Raw genomic sequence first — 24,424 nt, forward strand, 5'->3', positions numbered from 1 at the left:
ATCCAGTGATCAACAACATGAGCAGCGATCTGCGCAATGGGGAACCGATGACATGTGTCAACCAAGTCAGCTAGTCTGACCACCGGATCCCGTTAGTCGCCTCGACAAGCAGAGTCACCTTTTATGGCAAGCATGGGTTGCTGAAGGCCTATTCTACCTCGGGACCTTCACGGGTCCATTAGAAAAGATGTATTTGGAGTGAAAAGGAAATATTCTCGCTCATGGGCCAAATGTTTTTCGCCCATGGGCGAGATGTTTTTGAACGTCGGTCTCATTTAGCAGAATTAAGTCAAAATGATTTGGATTTTGTGCTAAGATACTCATAAATATATCTCCATTCATTTACAACCTCCAAAACACAGGAAAAGATGTGTTTTGAGTGAAGGGAAATATTCTCGCTCATGGGCCAAAATGTCTTTCTCCCATGGGCGAGAGTTTTTAAAATGGCTCTCATTTAGAGGAATTAAGTCAAAATGAGTTGAAATTTCTGTCATGATTCTCATAGATGTACTTTCATTCATTTACATCCTCCAAAACATTGGAAAAGATGTATTTAGGATAAAAGGAAATATTCTCGCCCATGGGCCAAATAGTTTTTCGCCCATGGGTAAACTTTTGTTAAATTTTGAGTAAGAGTAAATATTCTCACCCATGGGCCAAATGGTTTTCGCCCATGGGCGAGACCTTTTACAAAATCACTCTACATTAGCCGAATTAAGTCAAAATAAGCTTATTTCGTGTCACGGCACTAATAAATACACGTTCATTTACTAGTATTTAAAAACTGCAAAGCATGGAAAACACATGTATTTTCAATGAAAGTAATTATTCTCGTCCATGGGCCAATATGATTTTCACCCATGGGCGAGATTTTTTTAAAATCGCTGTCAGTTAGCAGAGTGAAGTCACAACAAGCTGAAATTTGTGTCATGATACTTATTAACATTTTTTCATTCATTTACAACCTCCAAAACATTCATTCTGGACGAAATTAAACCCTCTCGCCCATGGGCCTGCCCATTGGCCACTGTTGGCCCATGGGAATGCCCATGGGCGAGCGAGTTTAAATTTTGAGTTTTCGAAAAAACTTTTTTTCATTTTTTCATCCTTAGCACATATACATAACAGCTGCATGTTTAATTTTGCCAAATCCCTTGTGAGAGAGTGGCCACAGTGCTTAGAGTTTCTGGACTTTTGTGAGTCCAGAATTAAATTGTGACGTGTTAATTGTTGTTCCTGCAAACAAATGTTTTGGTCCAATGCGTCGGTGATTCAGTTAAAGGCGATCTGATAAAATTACATCGAACACAGAGTAGAGAACTGTACTTAACGTGCACGAGATAATAGACAAGTCAGCACGACTTCTTCATTTGGATGGCTTGAAATTACATGATACACACCATTCATTAGCCAAGGAAATGTGTACATTGCCGTATCCTGAATGAACACCAAATGACAGGAATTTTCCGTTAACATCATCTCTAAATCTCAAATTATCCATTAACAGTGTTAAAGACTCTGTGACGTTTCTAAAATGGCATTTTAGTGAAAATGATGTTGATTTAGTGACATATAAGACACAATTGCATGTGGAAAACTTGACACAATTCGTTTTGAATGTTTAGGTCTTCGAGGGTTGTTATTTGTTTATTAGGAAGGTTTCAGTCTTTACTACCACAAACTAAAGCTATAATTACCATTTTATCCTATTATAACACATATCATTGCAAATCCTCGGTGACAAATTACAAACACTCTGTCACATATCAAAACGTTTCTGTCGCAAAAATCACACTCCACCCTCACTGTAACCAAGATCCCTGCCAGTGAACATAATAACCAGTTACATATCTATAGCAAATGTTTATGACAAAGTCTAACATTGCTATATTTCAAATACGACACATGTGAACGTATTCCGCCCTTTCCAAGAACTGCAAGCCAAAGAAACGAAACTAAGTCAGGTAATGAGTCGTTTCATTTTCATCAATACATTTGCCACTCTGCAAGTGCAGTGTACAGTGACAAAAATATTCCCTTGACCCTAACACATGAAGCTTATGCTATTGAATCGGCCAGTGGACTAGGGAGGGAGAGGAACACAGTGGGGGCATCAACCTGTCTGAACCTCAACTCGATATCGAGCGTTGTCTTGGTGAAAATCCATCGAGATTCAGAGAGACTATATACTATCCTGAGGACTAACAGGGATCCCAAATCTCTCAAGAGGCAGTTTCCTCCATGTTGAGTGGCACCCTTGAAACCAGTGTAGAACTAATATTTTGCCAAAAAGGTGTTGTATGTCGAGAATACTCTCGGCTTGTGACGATTTCATTACTTGGGCATGAAATATGTCCTCAAGAGAACGTGATGTGTAAACCTCGTTTACGGCCTTATCACGCGTCACGTGTTGCAGGTGACGAGACATTGATCTGTTTTTCCAAGAATTGACAACAACATTAAACAAAACCTAGGGCCCCGGTCTTACCGAGAACTGTATCCAAAAGTAGAGTGAAACGTGACCTCTCTTTCATTAAGTTCTCAGAAAGGGTTAGTGTGCTCACAGACAAGTAACAAGCATAGGATATATTTTGCTTTTACAAGAAAAGGAACACAGTGACAATTATGAGAAACTGCAAGTGTGTTCGCAACCGAACCGGCTGCACATGTTTTAAATTTAGATTGCATAAAGTGACAAAAGCCTCCACACATGACTGTTTGACTAGTGAGATGATTTCAACAGATGTTGTAAAGGGAACTTTCTAGGTCACATGATCCACTACTGGTAATGGTTGAAGGGTTTTCAAAAGATTTGTCAAATGCATAAACAATCTCTCTCTGGAATGTAAACCGTGTTATTACATATAAGTGCAGGCGAATTGTCTATCTCAAGTCGATATCGAGCGTTGTCTCCATGAAAATACATCGAGATTCAGAGAAACTATAAACCGTCCTGGCGACTAAGAAGTATCTCAATATTTTCCCCGAAAACAGTTCTCCTCCATGTCGAGTGGCATTCCGCCAGTTGCAGCTTTTCATAGCCGGGTCTATAGATACCATACATTTATCATACTACCCTTGCTTTAAAGGTGATTGATGAGTGTCACAACATTCAAAGCCTCAGTAAGGCCAAAAATATGTTGCACGTTTGCCAATTTGGCCGCATTTCTGACAAATGTGATCATTTAAAGTTTTAGATGACACAAAGGCGCCGTGTATAGTAGATACGAAATGAAGGCAATCAAGTGGTTCTTCTCAGATTTGATGTCTAGGTCGAGCCTTCTAACTTGTTTCATTTGAATGTCAAAAAGCAAAATGTAATATGTACAGTACCACTTCAGTGAAGGGCTTCTCTGTCAAGAAGCAGATGGTAACACCTACCTATTTACATTTGCGGTGTATATACTGCCAACATTTACGTATGCTGGTTATTTCAAGTGGTTCTTGCAAGTGGCTCAGTACTTATAGCTGACATCCTGATGGGACCAAAACTCTGACTGCAATAAAAGCAAGTTTTACATGTCACTGTCACATCGGAATATGATGCCTTAAGTAACCACATGTTTTAAACGCAACCTGTTCAACCACACGTGATGTCTCAATTGTAGGAACATGTCAGGTCTTGTCTTGACCATGTCTGTAAAGTATATAACAGGCTTAGTATGGGCTGGGTGTCATACGCTGGGTCTGCCTACGCTGTCAGGTCTTGTCTTGACCATGTCTGTAAAGTATATAACAGGCTTAGTATGGGCTGGGTGCCATACGCTGGGTCTGCTTACACTTGCTGACAAACCACGTATAGAGGAGGCTTCGAGACCACGGGGAAAAGCCAGGTAAAAGTCGAATGTCATGACAATACATCTGTTATATCACATAATATTATTGGTATGTGACTTACAATGTCTTCTTATATCTTCACTATAACTGTGCTATTATATTTGTATCACATATCCCTATGAGTAGTGTTATGTGCTTCTCTATCCTGACAATTCCCTATGGAGATCTATCATAACCCGACTTGCTTATGTAAATGAGGGCAAATTTTGACGTCATACCCATACCCAGAGCTACGACTCAAACATTCACTTAGCCTTAGTCATACCACAACTTTCACCCCAGTGACTTTATTTGTTAAATGAGGTCAAGTATGAGCATACTCAGAGCTTTTTGTGTCAAACATGAATCATCCGGGTGTGACACATTACACCGATATTAATCAGAGCATAACATGGGTAGTCCATATTTACTACTTCTAAACCAAAGCGTTTGAGTGTGTGCGATTCTGTTCCTTCGGTAAATCAGGTTAGCGCGAGGCGTTACATATACACGACATAATATGATGAATACCACCGATGACAATGGCTCAGCGCTTATCACTCATGTGTTGGAATATCTCCTTACACTGTCGTATTTTTTTGTAATCTCTCAAGATTTGAACTCAGCGAATCAGCGAGGACTTAATCTCTCAATTTATCAAGCAATCGAGTCGGTGAATGAGGAAATTGTCACACAAAAGTGGCGAGCTTTTATAAGCAAGGTACCCGGGTTGTGTGACATATCACCGTTGTATTATCTTAAGTATCAGTGCAGAGATTTTCGGGATACACGTTTTAAGACAGGTTGGTGGACAGAAGAGCTTTATCACATGCTCGAAGAAACACTCTACATCTATCGTTGGTGACAATGCCACAAACACTACTTGGTGATTATTATGACCCAAGGAAACCCGGAGCGTTCAGCGGGTTTCAAAAGTTTATACACACACTCCGACGGAACGAACCAAACATCAACCCATCCACCGTTAAAAAATGGCTTAATGTTCAAGATGCTTATAATCTTCACAAAGGATCACGCAGGAGATTCAAGAGAAACCGAGTTATCGTGGGTGGTGTCAACGTCCAAGCCGATGCTGATCTGATTGATGTTTCAAGCATAGCCGACGCCAACAACGGCATAAAGTACTTGCTTATCGTTATTGACTGTTTTTCAAGATTCGTCTGGATTAACCCTGTCAAAAATAAGCGGTCGGATACCATCGCATCGGCGATGAAAACCGTATTTCAATCTATGGGAAAGGTTCCATTCTCACTCCGAACAGACAAGGGAGCGGAATTCCGAAATAATGCAGTGAAACGAGTCTATAGTCAATATCACGTTAAACATTTTGTAACACAGAATAGTGATATTAAAGCTAATTACGCCGAACGTTTCATACGAACGCTGAGAATGATGTTGTTTAGGTACTTTACTTATAAGAGGACTTATCGTTATGCGGACATTTTACAAGACATGGTATATAACTATAACCACCGACCTCACTCCTCGCTGAAAGGGAGGGCACCTGCAGAAGTTAATCACAAGAAAGTAGTATAGGGAATGATAGTCCGAAAACACTTTTCAAAAACCCCTCTAAAAAGCCTCATTTACTAAATGAGGCTTTGGTGGGACCCTTAGCTCTTGCTATTATTACCCCTACCACAAAGCCACGCCATCACGTTTACCGTGACTTGGCAGGCGGTAACACTGTGCCGTACGGTACGATCAATAATTTGTTGTAAGTTTTGACTGACCATATAGGATCGGTGGCTCACTTACGGTTATGTTATGTTTATATCAATGAAACAGTTTAATGTGAACCGCCTACGATCTCTTTGGTGTTCATAATAAAGGCTTGCTGGGCTTTTTGTATTCCCTGTGCTATGTACTTTTTTTTCTCGTCCTCGCTGATAGCAGACTTACGAGACTTGGATCGAATATCTTGTTTCATTCCGTTATATTTTTTGAGTTCAGAGAGGATTGAACTAAACTCCTCTTCTGAGATCTTACTGTCAGAGAGTGCCGTGGAAATTCGCTCACTCACTGTGTTGAGTTTTGCTTCAGCCAGAACCCTGATCTCGTCGTGTTTCAATGCCTTACGATTAAGTCTGCGTGATACTAACTTAAGCGCCAACCCTACCAACCCTGTCACCCCAGCCGTTATTTCAATACCTAACACTATAGGTGCAGCCACGATGGTGGTTAACAACCCAACACCTGCCGCCCCTAGTCCCATGCTGGTTGCCATAAGGGTAGTGTCAGCCCCATCCACGATATTGAAAGCTCTATTATATTTTTTACATAGTGCTTTCCGCGTGTCACGGTCTTGTTCTAGTTGGCGTTTTACATCACATAACTGCCTCAAGCGGAACCCATCTACGGTTTCTAACGTCTTAGCTACTTCCTCTACGACTGGGTACAGACCCATCCTATAATATATATTATGAAAGATATTTTAATTGGGTTTCAGTTAACTTTCTCTTAATGTATTTAAGGCTCAGAAGGTTTATACCAATAGTCAGGGTAATAGGTGAGAGTTTAATAGTCTCTCCTATTATTTCAATAGAAACCCCACTGAGGCTTGTTAAGTGGTTTATAGGGTCCGGTTGGTATCCTCGTTGTATAATAATACGGCAATATTCACCTGCGTGTTTGTAATCCCATCTTATTATCAACCCGGGTAAAATTTGGGTTACTTTCATGGTGCCATCACTCGTAAAGAAGACTTCTATGATGATTGTTAAAGGGTAGTATGATAGCTCAATACTGCCCGGGAAAGGTATATTAGTGTTAAATGTTAATTTATTGATTGACCCAACAGACTTTAACCTAGTTTTTATATTACCAAACCCTACTATGACTGCTACACCACCATCCGTAATGAACTCCCCGATCCAGTCACCGTTGTTTCTAATCTTAGTGATAAGATCATCTTCTTTTAGTGTGATATAAGGTGAGGCTAATGTTAAGTTGATCAACCATCTAGGCTCTTTTAAGTTTGATAACGATACTCGTCTGTACACGTTGTCTTTGAAGTGTAGGATATAAAATTCATCTTCCTCACTAGGCTCATCGAATCCCTCCGTATCTCCCAGGTCGTTAAGTGTAGTGTTGGGATGATGATTAGTCATTATTATACTATTATGATATAATTTCCAACTGGTTTTCTGATAATAATTCAGGGGTTAACTTTATACCCATGAAGTGTATGTTGTCAGGCAGGAAGATATTGATTAGTGATATCTTGTTTTCTACGATCACGTTGACCCCCTGCAGACTGGTCTTAGAGTCGACACCCACCCGCACGTAAACGTTGCAAACTTGAAACTGGTGTCGTTTCACCCACCCGAGTTTGATCCCCTTCACGATCTCGACATCATTCCCCGATGGTTCCCCTAGGTAGACTTTGATGAACAGTGTTGAGTTTGCCGGTAGACTCTCTAGTATCTTAACCACACCTTCGAATTCAGACACCAACTGCAATTTCACGTTTTGCATGGCCGGTTTACTCGATAGCATGTGGGCTGCTATAGTGTTGACTGGGCTGACGACTATGCTACGCCTCTGAGTTGGGACGTAAGCCACGAGCAGGGTTCCATTGTTCACGACTTTGTTTAGGTGGTTGTCTTTGTTATCCGTGAACACGTAAGGGGAGACGAGTCTAATATTGAGAAACCATTTGTTATCGGGTAACAACACCCACTTGTCATCTTCGGTGAAGACGAGCATATATGGTTTGTTTTTGACGACGGTAGTGCTCTCAACATCGCCTAAATCGAACAGTTTACCTCCGAATGATGGGTATATTCTCCAGTTGTCATCACCGGTGTTGACGAGGGCGTACTTAGTGTTGGCTGTTGCTCCTGTGGTATCTATCATATCACTTAGGGCTCCACCGGAGGGGATTTCAACGCGTTTGTAAATGTTGTTTTTTAGTTGCAAGGCGTACGATTTACCATCTACTCCGGGAGCGTCGAAACCGCGTGTGTCTCCGAGGTCGGAGATCCCGATATTGACGCATTTTTTCACTCCGGGCCCTTGTGCGCTGGTCATGTTACGTGAAGCGTTAAGCTGAGGTATCCTATATTTACAGGATTATGATTTATATCTAACACCGATATTGTCAGCTCAGGTATGTTGCCCTGGGTTAATCTCTTATACTGCCGTGGTGAAAATGACTCGGTTCTACCGTCGTTGAATTTCTCAGTTTTCACCGGCACTGCTCTCAGTATAGTGGAAGGGTGGCCTCCTTGAATGTTATACGTTGTGCTCACCTGACCGAGATGAATGTATAGCTCTCGGTACGGTACTAGGTCGGGTAACTTCGTGCCTGTGACGGTTGTTGTTGGTTTTATCTCGTCAGGAGACATACCGAGTATCCTCGCTAATGGTCGGCCTAGCCTCAAGGAGGTTCTTCCGTTGTTGATTAACACCACTGTGCCGTTTGAGTCGTTCATCTTGAGTTCGGCTCCCAGGGGTTTGAAGACCTCGTCGTTTAGCGAGCACACGCTGTAGTAACCGTCAGTTATCTGACTGCGAGTTCCACTGACGAACAGCTTATTGTTGCTGATATTAATGTTAGTCCATTGCGGTAGGTAGGTGATATCGCAGAGTGCGACTTCGAGTTGACCTGACGTGTTATCGATCGCGTGCGTCAGCTGAACGGCCTCACCGCTAGTTATTCCTGGAAGTGTTATGTACATATTATATTATATAATTTATATATTATAATATGGATTTAGCACACTTGAAAATCGTGGTGAATGCAGATGGTACGGGGTTTAAAACAACCTTTATTGATATCTTTGAAAAGTATGTCGTGTCCGTTAATAACGCGCAGGCGGTGGTAAACTGGAATCAAAACCCAATGCAGTTTTGGCAGAACCAACTCAACTTTGCTGTGTGGTGTGTGACAACAGGGTCGGGTGTGAAACCAGACTATGGTATAGACGAACTGAGTAAGGCGGTTATTTTGTTTCATATTTATTATCAAACGAGACGAATATTGAAGGAAATAAGTGCTCCTCTTCCCCAAGATAAAGCGTGGAGTATGACGAATAACCCCTATGATAGACGCGCTTATGAACGTATTTGTGGGGAGTTTGAGATTCCAACGAATAAAGACTTTCGCCTTCCTGGTGTGAACCATGGTCTCGGTATAGTTCTCGTGTACTTCTACAGGTCCGGAAAATATTATGCCGGTTCTAAAGATGGTTCATACAACCCACACCGTCATACATTTACAGGCCCCACAACGAATGAAAAGATCCATGTCAGCTGTATAAAGCAAACCAGTCCTGATGCAGCCACAGCCTGGACTAAAATGATCTCAAAAACATCGAAAGGATTCACTCGTGCTGGTACAATACGCTTGAACGACTCGATTCGAACGTACGTGTGGGCGCTGTTGGGTGCGCAGTCGATGACGCGTTCTAACATCCTCGGTAAGGGAACTGCTTACGACGCTCAGACACAATTCGTTTCCAACGTTGATGATGCTATCAATTCACCAGTTGATCTCCCGAGGGCTATCGACCGTTACCAAAACGTGTTAGAATACGCCAGATCGAAAGTCAATTACGTGTTCGGTGTGGGGTTGTATATGGCTCCGAGTGATATGCAACTGAGAATAAAAAAAGTGGTGGGTTATAACAACAAAATAGTCATAGCCACGGCGGACCAAAAGTTGGGTATCAACCCCAATATTAACACCCCACATATCCCACACATCCCACCACGTGAAACGGGTATAGTTGCGCCACCTCCGGAGCCTAAAATTCATGTGGAGGTACCCCCGGGGGTTTCCACCACCTATCAGCAGCATATTGATAATAAAACAGCCCTAGTGGTTGGCGGGGTAACTTTGGGACTTATTTGGTTAAAGATTTCTTAGCCGCTACGTACACCAGACCCGCCACGGCGACGATGGCTGCCCACAGGTTTTGACTGAGCCACATGGCAGTTTTAGACAGAGCGCCCAACAACCACGAGACGATGCTACCCAGTATGCCGGGAAGGGCTTCGGCGGCTTTACCAGCCAGTTTAGCTAGGCCTTCCCCGAGTTTTTTGATCCAGTCTTTAACACCACCACCACCGCCTGGAGTTCCACCGCCGGCACTTGTGGGTGTGGGGGCACCCCCCACCAGTGACACCACCAGGGTTGATATGATTAAACCCAATGCAGTCAGAATGCTGGCGATGGTGACCCCTTGCTCCCGGAATAATATCCGAATCTTGTTGGCTAAAGTTGTATCCTCGTTCAGTATTCTATCGATTGTTTCCCGAATGCGACTGATCTGGGATCGAAGATGTTCACGATTCGAGGAAGCGGCTTCCAATCGTGTACGTCTCTCGTCTTCTAAATCGCGTAGTCGTTCATTGATACGATTCTTCATATCATCGTCGTCAGTTTCGGTGAGTTTGGTTTTTTCCCTAGCGATGTGCTCGTCGATTTCGTTCAGTTTCCCCATGTTGTTCACGAGTTCTCCACGCACGCGTTTCACGGCTTCGTCTAAGCCGCGCAGTTCCCTTACCGGAAAGTCAAATCCCGGTAACGGTTTGTCCCAGTAGGTGCTCAACAGTTTTTCTATGCTGTCCGAGGCTTCTGTAACACGCTCTGGCGTCATTTCATCTATAGTGGTGAGGTGGGATCTGGTAGCTTGCAGATCTTCTTTAACGGTCTTAGGTATTGCACCACCGTAATCACGCATGTTTAGATGTTCACGGATAAATTCAGCACCACCATTGCGGCTGGCTAGAGTTGACAAGGCCAGTGGTTTTTTAGTGATCTTGTTAAAGAGGTCAACCTTTGGGGCAGACTTAAGACGTAGAACACCCTTTGTATCAATAAAAAAATCCTTATGGTATCGACCCTGTGGTTCAACGTAGTTTTTATCTCTTCTTAAACTTTCGAAATAATCATTTACCGTTGTTTCCAAGAGTTCTTGGTTCAATGGTGAACTAGTAAATGAGGTCTCCTGCTCATCATATGCCTGGGCACTAGCGCCCGACATCTCCGTCATATCTATATCTTCATCCATTAGTATTAAAAATATATTTCTTTTATATAACAATGTACGGTAGAAAATTAGATCCTTTCAGAAAATTGAGAGAGCCATTAGGTGCCAGAGCCGTGCGACAGTCGGTGACCATCACCAACAATCCCAGCAAGATAGACCAGAATCAAACTCTGCTGGTTAGATTTCCAAACCTTGGTGAGAATGACCTCATTGTACCAGGCACTGTTCGACTGGCGTTCAATATCACGTTGACCTCCGACAACGACAAACGCGAGCTAGTGCGGAACGTGGGTCGAGCTATCATCAAGAAAACGACCGTCAAGATCAGCGGTAACGAGGTGCTGAGCATCGACGACAGCGACGTGTTTCACTGCTACAAGGATCTCTGGAAAAGCGAGAGAGAACGAGTCAATGATGTGTACCAGGGTATCAGCAAATCAACCCGGGCGCGCATAGGATACGTCTTCACGACAGACCAGCAAGACAAGCTATCGGACGGTGAAAAGGCTATCGCTCTAGCATACGGGAATCGATTCTGCGTGCCGCTCGACTTCGAGTTGCTCACGGGACACGCGCCGTTTTACCAGGCCGCGCTGGGTGATAGGCTCGAATACGAGCTCACGTTTAACGATTATAGCAAAGTAGTGCGTACGCCGAACGGTGATGAGGCCAGTTATGCCATAGACAACATCTCTCTGGAGTTCGACATGGTCACTAGCCCCGAGCTGGCCAGGCAGGTTCGAAGCCAGTACTCTGGGAAGATGGCTATACTATACGATCGCGTACTGAGGCATAGATCAGTCGTGCGAGACAAGAGCGACACTGTGTGGAATATCAACCTGAATGTGCCGGCGAGATCGATGAAAGGTATCTTGGTCGTCCCCGTGGAGGATTATGATCCATTCCGGAGGGACAGCGAGAAGTTTTTCAACCCCGAGATTGAAAAGGTGGAAGTGACCATCGAGGGCGTGCCCAACCAGCTGTTCAGTCATGGTATGAGACCACACCAGCAGTGGGATGAGATAAAAAAGCTACCAGTGGGGGATTATATAACAAAGGACCTGGACCTCGGCTCCGTGCAGATCGGTGAATACCTGACCACCAAGTACGCCCTATGGTTGGACATGCGATCCACGGATGATGATAAACTGCACGGTAGCGGGCGCCGTATAGATAACGGCAGCGAAGGGATAACCATCCAGATTACTAAGAAGGCTCAAACCGCTGGTAAGTTGAAATTATATCTGTACGTAATTATGGACGCGCAACTTAATATAGACAATGGGAGATTCGTGCAAGCCATCTACTAGTGGGGGGTACCCCCACCTACCCACTGACCCACACTGCGCTATCATATGCGGGCAGACTGGCTGTGGGAAGACCGTTTTCGTGTTGGATATGTTGGAGGGTTACTACAAGGATGTGTTCGATAACATCGTTATCATGTGCCCTACTCTGAGCATGAATAAAACGTACGCGCGACCTTGGGTGATGACGGACCCGGACGTACACAAAATCGACCCTGGAACACGCCTGCAGGACTGGTTGAAAGCTCTTCACGAGAAATTTAAAGGGGAACCGACGCTGTTTATACTGGACGACTGCAGCGCTAATCGCGAGATAACAAAAAAGAGAGACATGCTATCGTACCTGGCCTTCTCCGGCCGGCATGCAAATCACAGCGTCTGGGTGCTAACGCAGAAGTTCAACTCGGTGTTGAAAGACCTCAGGGAGCAGACGCGATGGGTGGCCTTATTTCACTGCAAGGATAGGGATTCGTTTGAGGAGTGTTTGAGAGAGAACGATGTGATGAATAAATTAGAACGGGAACGGGTGAAGAAACAGCTCGCTGAAACTAAACACGCTAAGCTCGTTCTAAAAACCGACCAACCAGTAGCATATATAGTTTGCTAAGCAAAGCTAAGTAAAAGCTAAGCAAAGCTAAGCAAAGCTAAGCAAAGCTAAGCATATAGCTAAGCATATAGCTATGATATTTGAAGTATTTGTCGTGTGCAACTTAACTTTCATTTCTCTGTGTTTTGTCTGCATCGGGTATTATATAGTTAAAACTAAATCTTACTTGTTATATTATAAGATGGAGTGTGAGGAATTGCTCGAACAATTGTCGTTGGAGGGTTCCCCCAGTGGGGGTGTGGGGGATTCCCCCAAGCGAGAGAAACTGGTGGCGTTGGCTGTTGGAGGCAAAGCCAAACATTACTTTGGAGACTACACTCCAGATAAAATTAACAAAATGTCAGCCGAAGAAATCGATAAGCTGTACGCTAGATACGAGTCCCGGCTCGGAGCAGAAATGACAAAGACAATAGGATCGGCTATGACCCAGATGTACACCGGTATTGTGTCACATTTCCTTCCCATTCCACCAGAGCGCCGACTTTACCTGTGGGAAGACCTAGATAAAGACCCTTTTATCGAACACGCCGTGAGCTCTATCAGCTGCGGGTTGTACCACAAATATGGTATGTTGTTGGCTCCAGTGACGGCGGCGATTATCACGGCAAAACATTGTCAATTTGAGAGAAAGAATAATAATAATAGTATAGATGGATGCTGCACAGGAGGAGGCCCCAGTGGTGGTACCCCCCACACCCCAAACAGTGAGTCCCGAGGTGACGGAACCAGTGACGGTGGAGACCACTTCAACAGTAACCAGGCAGAAGAATCCTAAGAGAGTAGCTGCCGGTAAAAAACGGTGGTGTAACCAACATAAAGTGACTAACCCAACCCGACTGTTGTTGGCTGTAGGCGTAACTGCTGCCGTGGTTATAACATGGTTATACACCTCCCACAGTGAGCCACAACCCAACAGTGAGAACAGTGAGGGTATGGGGGTATCCCCCATGGTAGACCCGCATATCATGTTATAATTTAAAATATTTTATATCATATATATAATGTCTGAGGGGAAAACGTTCGTCAACGACGCATACCACGCCACAGTGGTAGCCAGTCTAGCAGTAGGGTATGCTCGGTTGACTAAAATGGTGCTTAAACAACCAACTATCAAGCTAGATTTCAACCTGCAGGATATGGGTATGCTCATAATGAACCTTGGTATGGCGATGGCCACAAAAGACATCCTAGTAAAACAAGGAATAATACCTGATAATATAATGAAATAAATATAGGGATGGCCACGATAGCTATGATGGTCGGTGGGGCGTTAGTGAATGCCCTGGCATTTTCCGGGAGTAATTTCCTCTTCTCGAAACTACGAGATGATCACGCGGCTGAAATACAGGAAGAAAGGAAGCGACACGATCTCGCTACTGAGAAATTACAAAGAGCACAGGCTGAGTACGCTAAAAAACGCCTCCAGAGGATCGATTTTATTAACGAACAACTCACGCGTGAAAACCATGCCGTTCAAACATTCAACGATGTCGATGAAGCAATGAAAGAATACTATCTACTAACTGGTAAACAATTGGAACCGCTCAATAAACCCACACTCGCTCAGTACTACACACCATCCAAGGGACAAATGAATCGTGAACTGGGCTTCATAGTGTTGGGTATAGCAGCTACTGCGTTGGTTGCTAAGCAATTAAACTAAAATACCTATATAAGTAAACATGAGACCCGCTCCATACCGATGCGAATATATACTTATGGGGAAGACCGAGGCCTGTGGTAGGAAATGCAGGAATCAGGGGTTCTGTTGTTTCCATATGGGAAGTCCTAACTACACGTGTTCTGTGTGTGGTATCGGGGTTAAAGGGCACTACTGTTTATGTAAAGCTCACGGAGCGAACGTAGTCAGACATCAACTCATATACGAGAATAAAAAAGACTACATAAAAGAACGTAGGCGACTGCTCAAGATAAAATCCAATTAGAGATTGGTTCTCTTAGGTGTAAACATGTCTACTATACATTCTTGAATATGGAAGCCTATCTTACGGTAAAACAATTAAAAGCTATAGCAAAACAGCTTGGATGCCGGCGTTATTCAAACCTGGGGAGAGCCGGGTTAATCGAATTGTTATCAAATAACCAAACACTGATCGATGCCTACATAGATTCACACAAGCTGTTGGAAGACTTACGAGAATTGTGGCCAACAAACCGAGTTTGGTTAATAAGTGATTACAAGAAATAAAGTATTTTTTATCAAGAGTGGAGGAGTTACCTCCCCTTACTGTGAACCAATTAGACATTAGTTCTCTTAGGTGTAAACACAATGACTACTGTGCGCGAGCTCAAGAGGGTCGCAAAACAGAGAGGTGTTATCGGGTATTCTAGAATGCGGAAGCCAGCATTGTTGAGATTACTAGGTTTAGAAGTCCCTCCTACGGTAAAACAGTTAAAAGCTCAAGCGAAACAGCTTGGATACACGGGTTATTCAAAATTGGGGAAAGCCGGGTTAACCGCATTGTTATCACATACCCCCGTAGCACGTCCCACTGTAAAACAACTGAAAACCGAGGCACACGATTTGGGTTTAGGCGGGTATTCTCGTATGAGAAAACCACAGCTTTTAGAATTATTACGACAGAATAGAGCTATTGACCTACAGTTCGTGCGCACTAAGCACGCTGTAGGCAACTATTTGGGAAGTTGGCGCATGCACGTCGATAGAAACATAGACATTACAGATATTAAGCCTCTGATAGCTGATAAGGTCAACCAGGAACTAAATAATCTAGGAAGTATCAAGTTTCAGATCACAGTGAAAATGTCGCTCGATAAGCAGGTTGGGAGTACCACTGAGTATGTTCAGCCTTACTTCCGAGGTAAACAAGAGGTCGTCACACATGCAGAGACCATTGACGCATCAATCGATACAAGTTTTCAGCAGATACGAGAATACCTAGAACGCTACACACACTTAGGGTCCGGGTGGGCTGTAGATAAAATCGATAATGTCTATCTAGATATAGCTAAATACATGCCGTTCAGAGGTGGGTCATACCTAGCCTTGCCTCCCTACTATAAGAACAAACAAGCCATAGTAAACGTTAAGAATAGAGGAAACGATTGCCTGAGGTTATCTATCAGGTCAGCCTTATTTCCAGCTGCCACTAATCCGAACAGACCTTCTAATTATCCACAGGATGATGGGCTCAACTGGGATGGTATAGATGAACCCACCCCAATATCCCAGATCACTAAAGTAGAAAAACAGAATAATCTGGCTATAAATGTCTTTGGGCACGAAGGTAATACAACAATAATACACAGGGTCAGCCCGGTGAAGGATTGTCAAGTTATTAATTTATTCATGATTCAAAAAGGTGAAACGTATCACTACACGTGGATAAAACATCTCAGCCGGTTGTTGCACGACCAGTCGAAACACGTTGGGGAAAAACACTTTTGTGTACGATGCCTACACTGTTTCAGTCGGGCTGATTTATTAGAATCCCACCTGGAGGATTGCCAAGGTGTTGGGCAGACGGCCATACGAGTCGACATGCCTAAGGAAGGTGAAAATATCCTAAAATTCGACAATCACAAGAACCAAATGTCTGTGCCTTATATAATATACGCCGACTTCGAAGCCTTAGTGGTTGGGGAATCATCCACTAGTGGGAGTTTCACACACAAAACACAAGAGCATAAAGCCTGTTCGTTTGGATACATTGTCGTCTGTTGTGACGGGGAAACGAAAGCTCCGGTAGTGTATAGGGGTCCTGACGCGGCTGAAAGGTTTCTAAAGTGCTTGCAGGAGGAAGAAAAAATTATTAGGAATGCATTGTATAAAATCGCTCCAATGCGTATGACCAGAGCCGACAAGCTAGCTCACGCCAGTAGCACTAACTGTCACGTGTGCGACTCACCACTTAACGGTGATTCGGTGAGAGATCACTGCCACATAACTGGTAAGTATAGAGGCGCCGCTCACAACGCGTGCAACCTCAAGCTTAAAATCAATCCTAAGACAATAAACATCCCCGTTGTCTTTCACAACTTGAGAGGATACGACTCTCACTTGATCATGCAGGCCATCGCGAAAATCGATGGTAATATATCGTGCATCCCAAACAACATGGAGAGATACATCTCCTTCAGCTTAAACGGACTTAGGTTCATTGACTCGTTTCAATTCCTCCTGTCGTCACTCGACAGTCTGGTCAAGGCCAACAATACCTTCCCTATCACCGATCGATACACAGACGCCGAGACTAGACACCTGCTCATGAGGAAGGGCGTATACCCATATGAGTACATGGATAGCTGGGCTAAGTTCACAGAGACCAGACTACCTCCTATCGGCTGCTTTTATAGCAAGCTGAATGAGGCGTCAGTCTCACGAGACGATTACTCGCACGCGATTAACGTATGGAATAAACTTGGTTGTAAGAACCTTGGCGATTATCACGACCTGTACTTGAGTACAGATGTACTGCTGTTAGCCGACGTGTTCGAGACGTTTCGGCAAACATGTTTCAAGCAGTATAAACTCGACCCCGCATGGTATTACACCAGCCCAGGTCTGTCGTGGGACGCCTTGCTTAAAAAGACAGGAGTTAATTTAGAATTGCTTACAGATTACGACATGCACCTATTCATTGAGAAAGGCTTGCGAGGTGGGATTTCCATGGCATCCAAACGATACGCTAAAGCAAATAATCAATACGTGAAAGGTTACGATCCTAACAAACCAACCAATCACATTCTCTACCTCGACGCAAATAACCTGTACGGCTGGGCCATGAGCCAGTATCTACCTACAGGAGGATTCGAATGGGTACCAAACATTGATATTATGAGCATTGCACCAGATTCGAACAAAGGGTATATCCTCGAAGTTGACTTAGAGTATCCCAATGAATTACACACATCGCACAACAGCTATCCCCTTGCACCCGAACGTATGAGGGTTAACCCAGACTGGATGTCTGAGTACCAACATAACTTGTCAGGTGGTCGTGTGGCGGACGTTGAGAAACTCGTGCCTAACTTAATGAATAAGACCAAGTACATCGTTCACTATCGCAACCTACAGCTGTACCTGTCATTGGGTATGAGGCTGACCAAAATACACAGGGTGCTCATGTTCGACCAGAGCCCATGGATGGAGCCCTACATCAGAATGAACACAGACCTACGAAAAAAGCCACCAGTGATTTTGAGAAAAATCTCTACAAGCTCATGAACAACTCGGTGTTTGGTAAGACTATGGAAAACCTGAGGAAACGCGTAACCGTGAAACTGGTTAGATCTAGTGAGGAAGACAAGCTCAGGAAATTGATAGCCAGTCCGGCATTCAACCGTAATAAAATATTCACAGACGACCTAGTTGCCATACACATGAAGAAAAGCCACATAAAATTCAACCGACCTGTTTACGTTGGGATGAGTATCCTCGATTTATCCAAACACCTGATGTACGACTTTTACTACAACGAGCTCAAGAAACAGTACGGCGACAGGTGCGAAGTGCTGTACACTGACACGGATTCCCTGCTGATGGAGATTCGAACCGAGGACGTGTACGAGGACATGAAAAAACACATCGATTTATACGACACCAGCGACTATCCTAAGACCCATACTATACACAGCACGGTAAATAAAAAGGTCCTAGGTAAGATGAAGGACGAGTGTGCTGGCACGCCAATAGCTGAGTACATAGGTTTGAGACCTAAGATGTATTCCATATTGAAAGCCGACAATAGTGAGATCCGAAAAGCTAAAGGGGTTAAGAAGTATGTGGTGAAACAACACATCAAACACGCCAGATTCAAGGAGGCCCTGTTCAAAACCCGTACCTTTAGGCATAAGATGAACACGCTTAGAAGTGATGGACATAAGATATACGGACTGACTATAAACAAGACGTCCCTATCGCCTATGGACACGAAACGTTGGATAGCTATTGATGGTATAAACACATACGCGTATGGACATGAAAAAATTTGAGGCTATTTATTACAGCCCGCGTGGATATTGGAAAGGAGCTAGCGCAGTAGATAAGCTAGCTAAAATGGCGCGAGTATCACCAGAGAAAGCCAAAGCGTGGCTTGAAAAACAAGCCCTGTGGCAGATCTATTTGCCGGCGCCACGCTACGTACCTAGAAGGAGGTTCGGAATTAACATACCTAATAGCATTCACCAGGCAGACCTACTGTTCCTACCTCATGATAAGAGGTACAAGTATGCCTTAACCGTAGTGGACGTAGCCAGTCGTTACAAGGAAGCCGAACCCTTGACCACGAAAGATTCGGCCAAAGTAGCCAAAGGATTAGAACGCATATACAAACGCAGCCCGCTGACTTGGCCAACAGAGCTGCAAGTTGATCCAGGACGGGAGTTCATGGGTGCCGTTTCACAACTGCTAGCCAAACACGATACAAAGGTCAGACGTGGCACGGCCGGAGCCCATCGCAGCCAAGCTATAGTTGAGAGATTTAATAGGACTTTGGCTGAGCGCTTGTTCGGCCATCAGTATGCTAGGGAGATGACCACCCCTGGAAAACGATCGACCGAATGGGTCACGAGGTTACCCGAGGTGGTGTCGGCAATCAACCATGAAGTCACCCGTCTCACCGGTAAGAAACCGGCAGACGCTATCAAACTAAAATCAGTGTTAGCAGAGTCGTCTGCTCCATTGCGTGGGAAGGAGAAACAGATACCGGATAGGGCCCTAGTGAGGTATCTGTACCAGCCGGGGGAACACGAGGGCGATAGCCGTAAGCGAGCCACCGATCCTATATGGTCGGTCAAAACTTACAACATAGATAAAGTGGATATGAAAGCCGACGAACCTAACTTGTACTACTTGAGGGGTGGGCCGGGTAGGGGGTTTGTAAGAGAAGAATTATTGATCGTACCGTACGGCACAGTGTTACCGCCTGCCAAGTCACGGTAAACGTGATGGCGTGGCTTTGTAGTAGGGGCAATAATAGCAAGAGCTAATGGTCCCACCAAAGCCTCATTTAGTAAATGAGGCTTTTTAGAGGGGTTTTTGAAAAGTGTTTTCGGACTATCATTCCCTATACTACTCAAGAATGAAGCTGAGGTTTGGTTAGATATTTATGACACTTCACCGCGTGTGAAAAACCAATTTACGAATTCATCAATGCTCCAACACCCCAAACCCTATGCGTTTAAAATTGGTGACCTCGTGCGACTATCAACAAACAAGAGAGCGTTTGAAAAGGAGTATGAAGAGAAATGGACACAGGAAGTTTTTAGAGTTGTTCACCGTGAGCGCAGAGACGGCATCCCAATATACAAAGTCGAAGATTTACAATCGGAACCCATTACCGGTGTGTTTTATGGAGCCGAAATGAACAAATTTTACAAAGATCCGGACGAAGCGCATTGGCGTATAGAGAGAATTTTGAAGTATAGAACTGTGAAGGGTGATAAAAACGGAGAGGGGAGGATCAAACAAGCTCTTGTTAAGTGGTATGGCTATCCAAAAAAGTTTAATTCGTGGATAGACACCGACCAGATAACATAATCAAAGGGTTGTGGATATTCAATTTCCCCATCCCACTATCAGCGATGACAGATGAATGGATTGTTGCTCACAGTAACAACAGTTTATTATATTTTCCAGACAATCAACCATATAAGTTTTCTCTGTATTTACAACAACCACTTCGTTTGGAAGGTCATTGGACAATCGCTCTTCGTGAATTTTATGCCAAACGAGGCAGAGGAGGGACAAAGAAGAAAGTCACGGATGACATGCTTTACATATACTGTTCTGTGTGCGAACCCATAATCGTAGACGGCGAACGACGACCTTTACTGCGACGGGTAAAGTCAACATCGGGCTCTGGTTATTTATCGTGGAACATTAAAGTACAAGAACCGTACAATGTGGGCGTTCGCCTCGTTAACAACACGATTCACCAAATCGATGTGTATATAACCGACGTCGACAACGACCCAGCCGCATTCTTAACTGATGTGTCTTCACTAACGCTTCAACTTAAGCGATACCCGTTCCTAGTTTAAGAATACTACACATCGTCTCCCTCATGAGCAATTCCGCGAAGGAGGACGAAACAGATGGGGGGTTGTACATCCCAAATATATCTTTATGGCGAAAGTACTACGCGGATGTAGCGAGGGGAAAGGACATCAACAACACCGCTGACTCGTTTCACCACAACCACGCAACCGAACACAACCGCCAATACCGAGTCAGCACATTTAGCCTTAAACCCGGATCGAGCATGATCACCACACATCAGAGCCACCCACCTCGTGACCTACTTCACCCTCCGCCAACCACCTTTGTCAAACTACAGAACGAGGGTGAACACGTCATACCCCAAGATAATATAAGAATAGTGAGTCCTAGTGAGCAGGTTGTGGACCAAGCAAAAGCCGAGATAAGGCGAAATCCCGACTCGGTTTCGAGGGCGGTTGGGAACTCAGCGATGAAGCGTGGTAATAAAAAATCCAAGCGAGCAAAGACATCTCGCAGTTCAAGGGGGTTACTCGTTCGGAAGAGGACAATCACCAGTAATCGCGCACAATCCAGGGTGAAGAAGGTCAAGAGGAAAAAAAAGAAAACCTCAAAAAGACCATATCCGCGTGTAAAGAAGACGAGGACAATAGAGGATATTTTTGGTTAACATTATGTCAGCCTTAATTAACGATTCTAAGTTCTTTACAGAAACACAACCTCCAGAACTCTCGCTGTTCAACTTACCTCCCACGCAAACAGCAGTGGAAAGAACCTATCTTCAAGACTGTCGTCCTGTGTCACCGTTATCTGGAACAACAGCCCCCATTGAATTCCACATCAGCGGTCAAAACGGGTTAGAATACATCGACCTTAGACGCACGTCATTATATGTTAAGTGTAAAATAACTCATGCCGATAATTCTCCACTAATCCCTGATGAACCGTGCGGGCCAATTAATTTATTTCTTCACGGTCTTTTCGCCCAAGTAGATGTGTGGTTGCAGGGTCGACTCATCAACTCAACAACCAACCACTATCCTTACAAGGCTATGATTCAAACACTCTTAAATACTAATTTAATCGACAACAATACGAAGATGTGGGCGCAGTTGTTTTTCAAGGATACTCCCGGTCAATTGGAGGTAACTGACCCAAACGGAAGCAACACCGGTATGTTCTCCAGGTATGAGTTTACCTCGGAGAGTAGGACTTTTGACCTAGAGTCTCCTTTGATGCATGACCTGTTTCAAATGAAGCGGTATATATTGAATCAAGTTGATGTGCAAGTAAAACTGTACCGTTCCACCCCTCAATTTGCGCTGATGGCTACCAAAGCAGACACAGCTTACGTGGTGCAAATTGAGGACATTGTCTTAAAAGTCATGAAAGTTTGTGTAAATCCTGGGGTGATATGGGGTCATAACGAGGCCCTATCATCCACCCCAGCCAAGTATCCGTACCGCAGAACAGAGGTGAAGATGTACTCTATTGTTAAAGGCCAAACCAGCTTCGCTTGGGATAACATATTCCAAGGCGTTCGACCTAACAAAGTAGTAGTCGGGTTTGTATCTGCCAAGGCCACGGGGATGGGCGACTTCCATAAGAATCCTTATAACTTCGCTAATTGGGATCTGTCACAGATCGCTCTTTTTTGTGATGGAACGAGCGTTGGCGAGTCCGGACCTATGAAATTACACTTCGGAGAAAACACTGGACGAACCATCATCCCCGCGTATGTCAACCTTTTCCGTTCATCAGGGTGTTGGTCAACTGTCGACAATATACACACCACCTCCGTTGACATAACCCCAGACGAGTTCGTTGCTGGATATGCTTTGTATGTATTTTCATTGGATCCGGTGTTTGGCTACAACGACGGAACATATCTACGTCTTCAAAAACGGGGGACTCTTAGACTTGAAGCTCAGTTTGCAAAACCACTCCCAGAGACAGTGTCATGCGTGGTCTATGCGGAGTTTGACGACATTTTTCAAATAGAGAAAAGCAGAAACATCATCATAGCGTAAAACGAGCGATGAACAGTCAACAGCTGGAATGCATAATAAACTGTGATCCTGTGTTGCGACACCGTGTGTTGGGCGTATTCGCCACGAATCAACTGTCCAAACACCTCGCAAAACGGATGAGGAGAGATTCATTACACGGTCCAATAGCGATTATAGTTAATACTGAAAAGTCACACGAACCGGGACAACACTGGTTTGCTATATTCGTAGATGTGGGAAGGATTGAAATTTTTGACAGTTTGCGCTTCACTGACGGATTGGCTAGGCGTGTGAAAGAAGTGGACGGCTTTGTGGCGCTAATAAACGATAAATCAACCAACCGTTACCCTCACCACCACCGAATGTTAATTTGGAACCACGTTCGTGTGCAGAGTCAAGCGGGAAGAACGTGTGGACAGTTCGTTGTGTATTATTTACTGTTCCGACTAAGGGGTTGGTGTTTGAGACAAATTCTCGATCATTTTTCAGGGAATTATCTCGATAATGACCATTATGTTTATGGGTATATAATGAAACGTTATCCCCGGTGCGTTAGTTGATCACCGGCGGTTAGACGCGTTCACGATGACGGACGAAGACCCCGAACCGACACCCACGCTTTTGATCCCGTCTCCGTCCACTATTTTTATAAGTGGAGCAACCCAATCAGGGAAAAGCTCATTTACGAAAAGACTAATGGACCACAGAAAGAGTATGTTTGACAGAAGGATAACGAAGGTCATGTATTGTTACTCTATGTGGCAGCGGTTATATGACACTATTGAATCAACCTTCGGTGTTCCCCACTCCTCTGGGTTGAAGGTTGACTTTCACAAAGGTGTGCCAAATGAAGAGGAAATTATTGAATGGAGCGAGGATCCCGATGATCACAAACTGCTTGTAATCGACGACCTCATAGATGAAGTGTCTCGTAGCTCAAGCATGTGTAAACTTTTCACAACAATGAGTCATCACTTAACAATAACGGTGTGCATAATCAGCCAGACTCTATTCCCATCAACGACCTATGGAAAATACGCCAGGACCATTTCACTGAATTCTCACTTTATTGTTCTCTTTAAAAACAGGAGAGACGCCTCACAAGTTGCGGCGATTGGCCGACAGATTCTGCCTGGGAGAGTTCCGTTCTTTCTTGATGCATATGAAAAGGCAACAGACAACCAACCATATGGTTATTTGTTGATAGATCTATCTCCGCGAGGTAACAAAGCCTATCAGTTTAGAACCAACATATTCCCGGGAGAGGTGTTAACGGTATACGCACCCGAGTAATATGGACAACATTCATCGACTGTTTCCTAATTCAGCGGCCTTCCTCCAACTGGTCGCACACACACACTCCAACGCTCAAAGGAAATTATTGCTACAAACTATGACCAATCAGCAGATGGATGCGTTATGTGAGATTTGTTTGAACATTCTGAAAGGGACCGTTCCCATATCAGAAGCCCATAAAACTCAACTACGAAAGAAGAAAACTTATTTGCGTCGAATTGTGGACAAGTCGGTGAGTTGGCCGGTCACCAGGAAACTCCTAGTAGGTATCAGGGACTTGATACCATTTATCATTTCTTTACTCGACGTCCCCTTGTTTGGTGGTTCTACTAGTGAAGAGGGTAGCGACGAAGACGACGGCGAAGAAGTCGATGTCTCAAACGGGAAGT

General features: G+C 44.1%; 2 protein-coding genes across 4 annotated transcripts in view; one reads left to right on the forward strand and one right to left on the reverse strand.

The window, feature by feature from the left end:
* The window catches only part of LOC137274681 (probable deoxycytidylate deaminase), a 195,160-nt gene that overhangs the window by 113,537 nt on the left and 57,199 nt on the right, over nt 1–24,424 (reverse strand). The window lies entirely within an intron of this gene.
* Nucleotides 3,636–24,424, forward strand: part of LOC137274680 (deoxycytidylate deaminase-like) — a 61,013-nt gene continuing 40,224 nt past the window's right edge. The window contains exon 1 of the mRNA XM_067808015.1: nt 3,636–3,833. Coding sequence (XP_067664116.1) covers nt 3,718–3,833 — 116 coding nt within the window. The 5' untranslated portion in view covers nt 3,636–3,717. The remainder of the gene's footprint in view (nt 3,834–24,424) is intronic.

Source organism: Haliotis asinina, chromosome 2, assembly GCF_037392515.1.
Source record: "Haliotis asinina isolate JCU_RB_2024 chromosome 2, JCU_Hal_asi_v2, whole genome shotgun sequence".
Lineage (NCBI taxonomy): Eukaryota > Metazoa > Mollusca > Gastropoda > Lepetellida > Haliotidae > Haliotis > Haliotis asinina.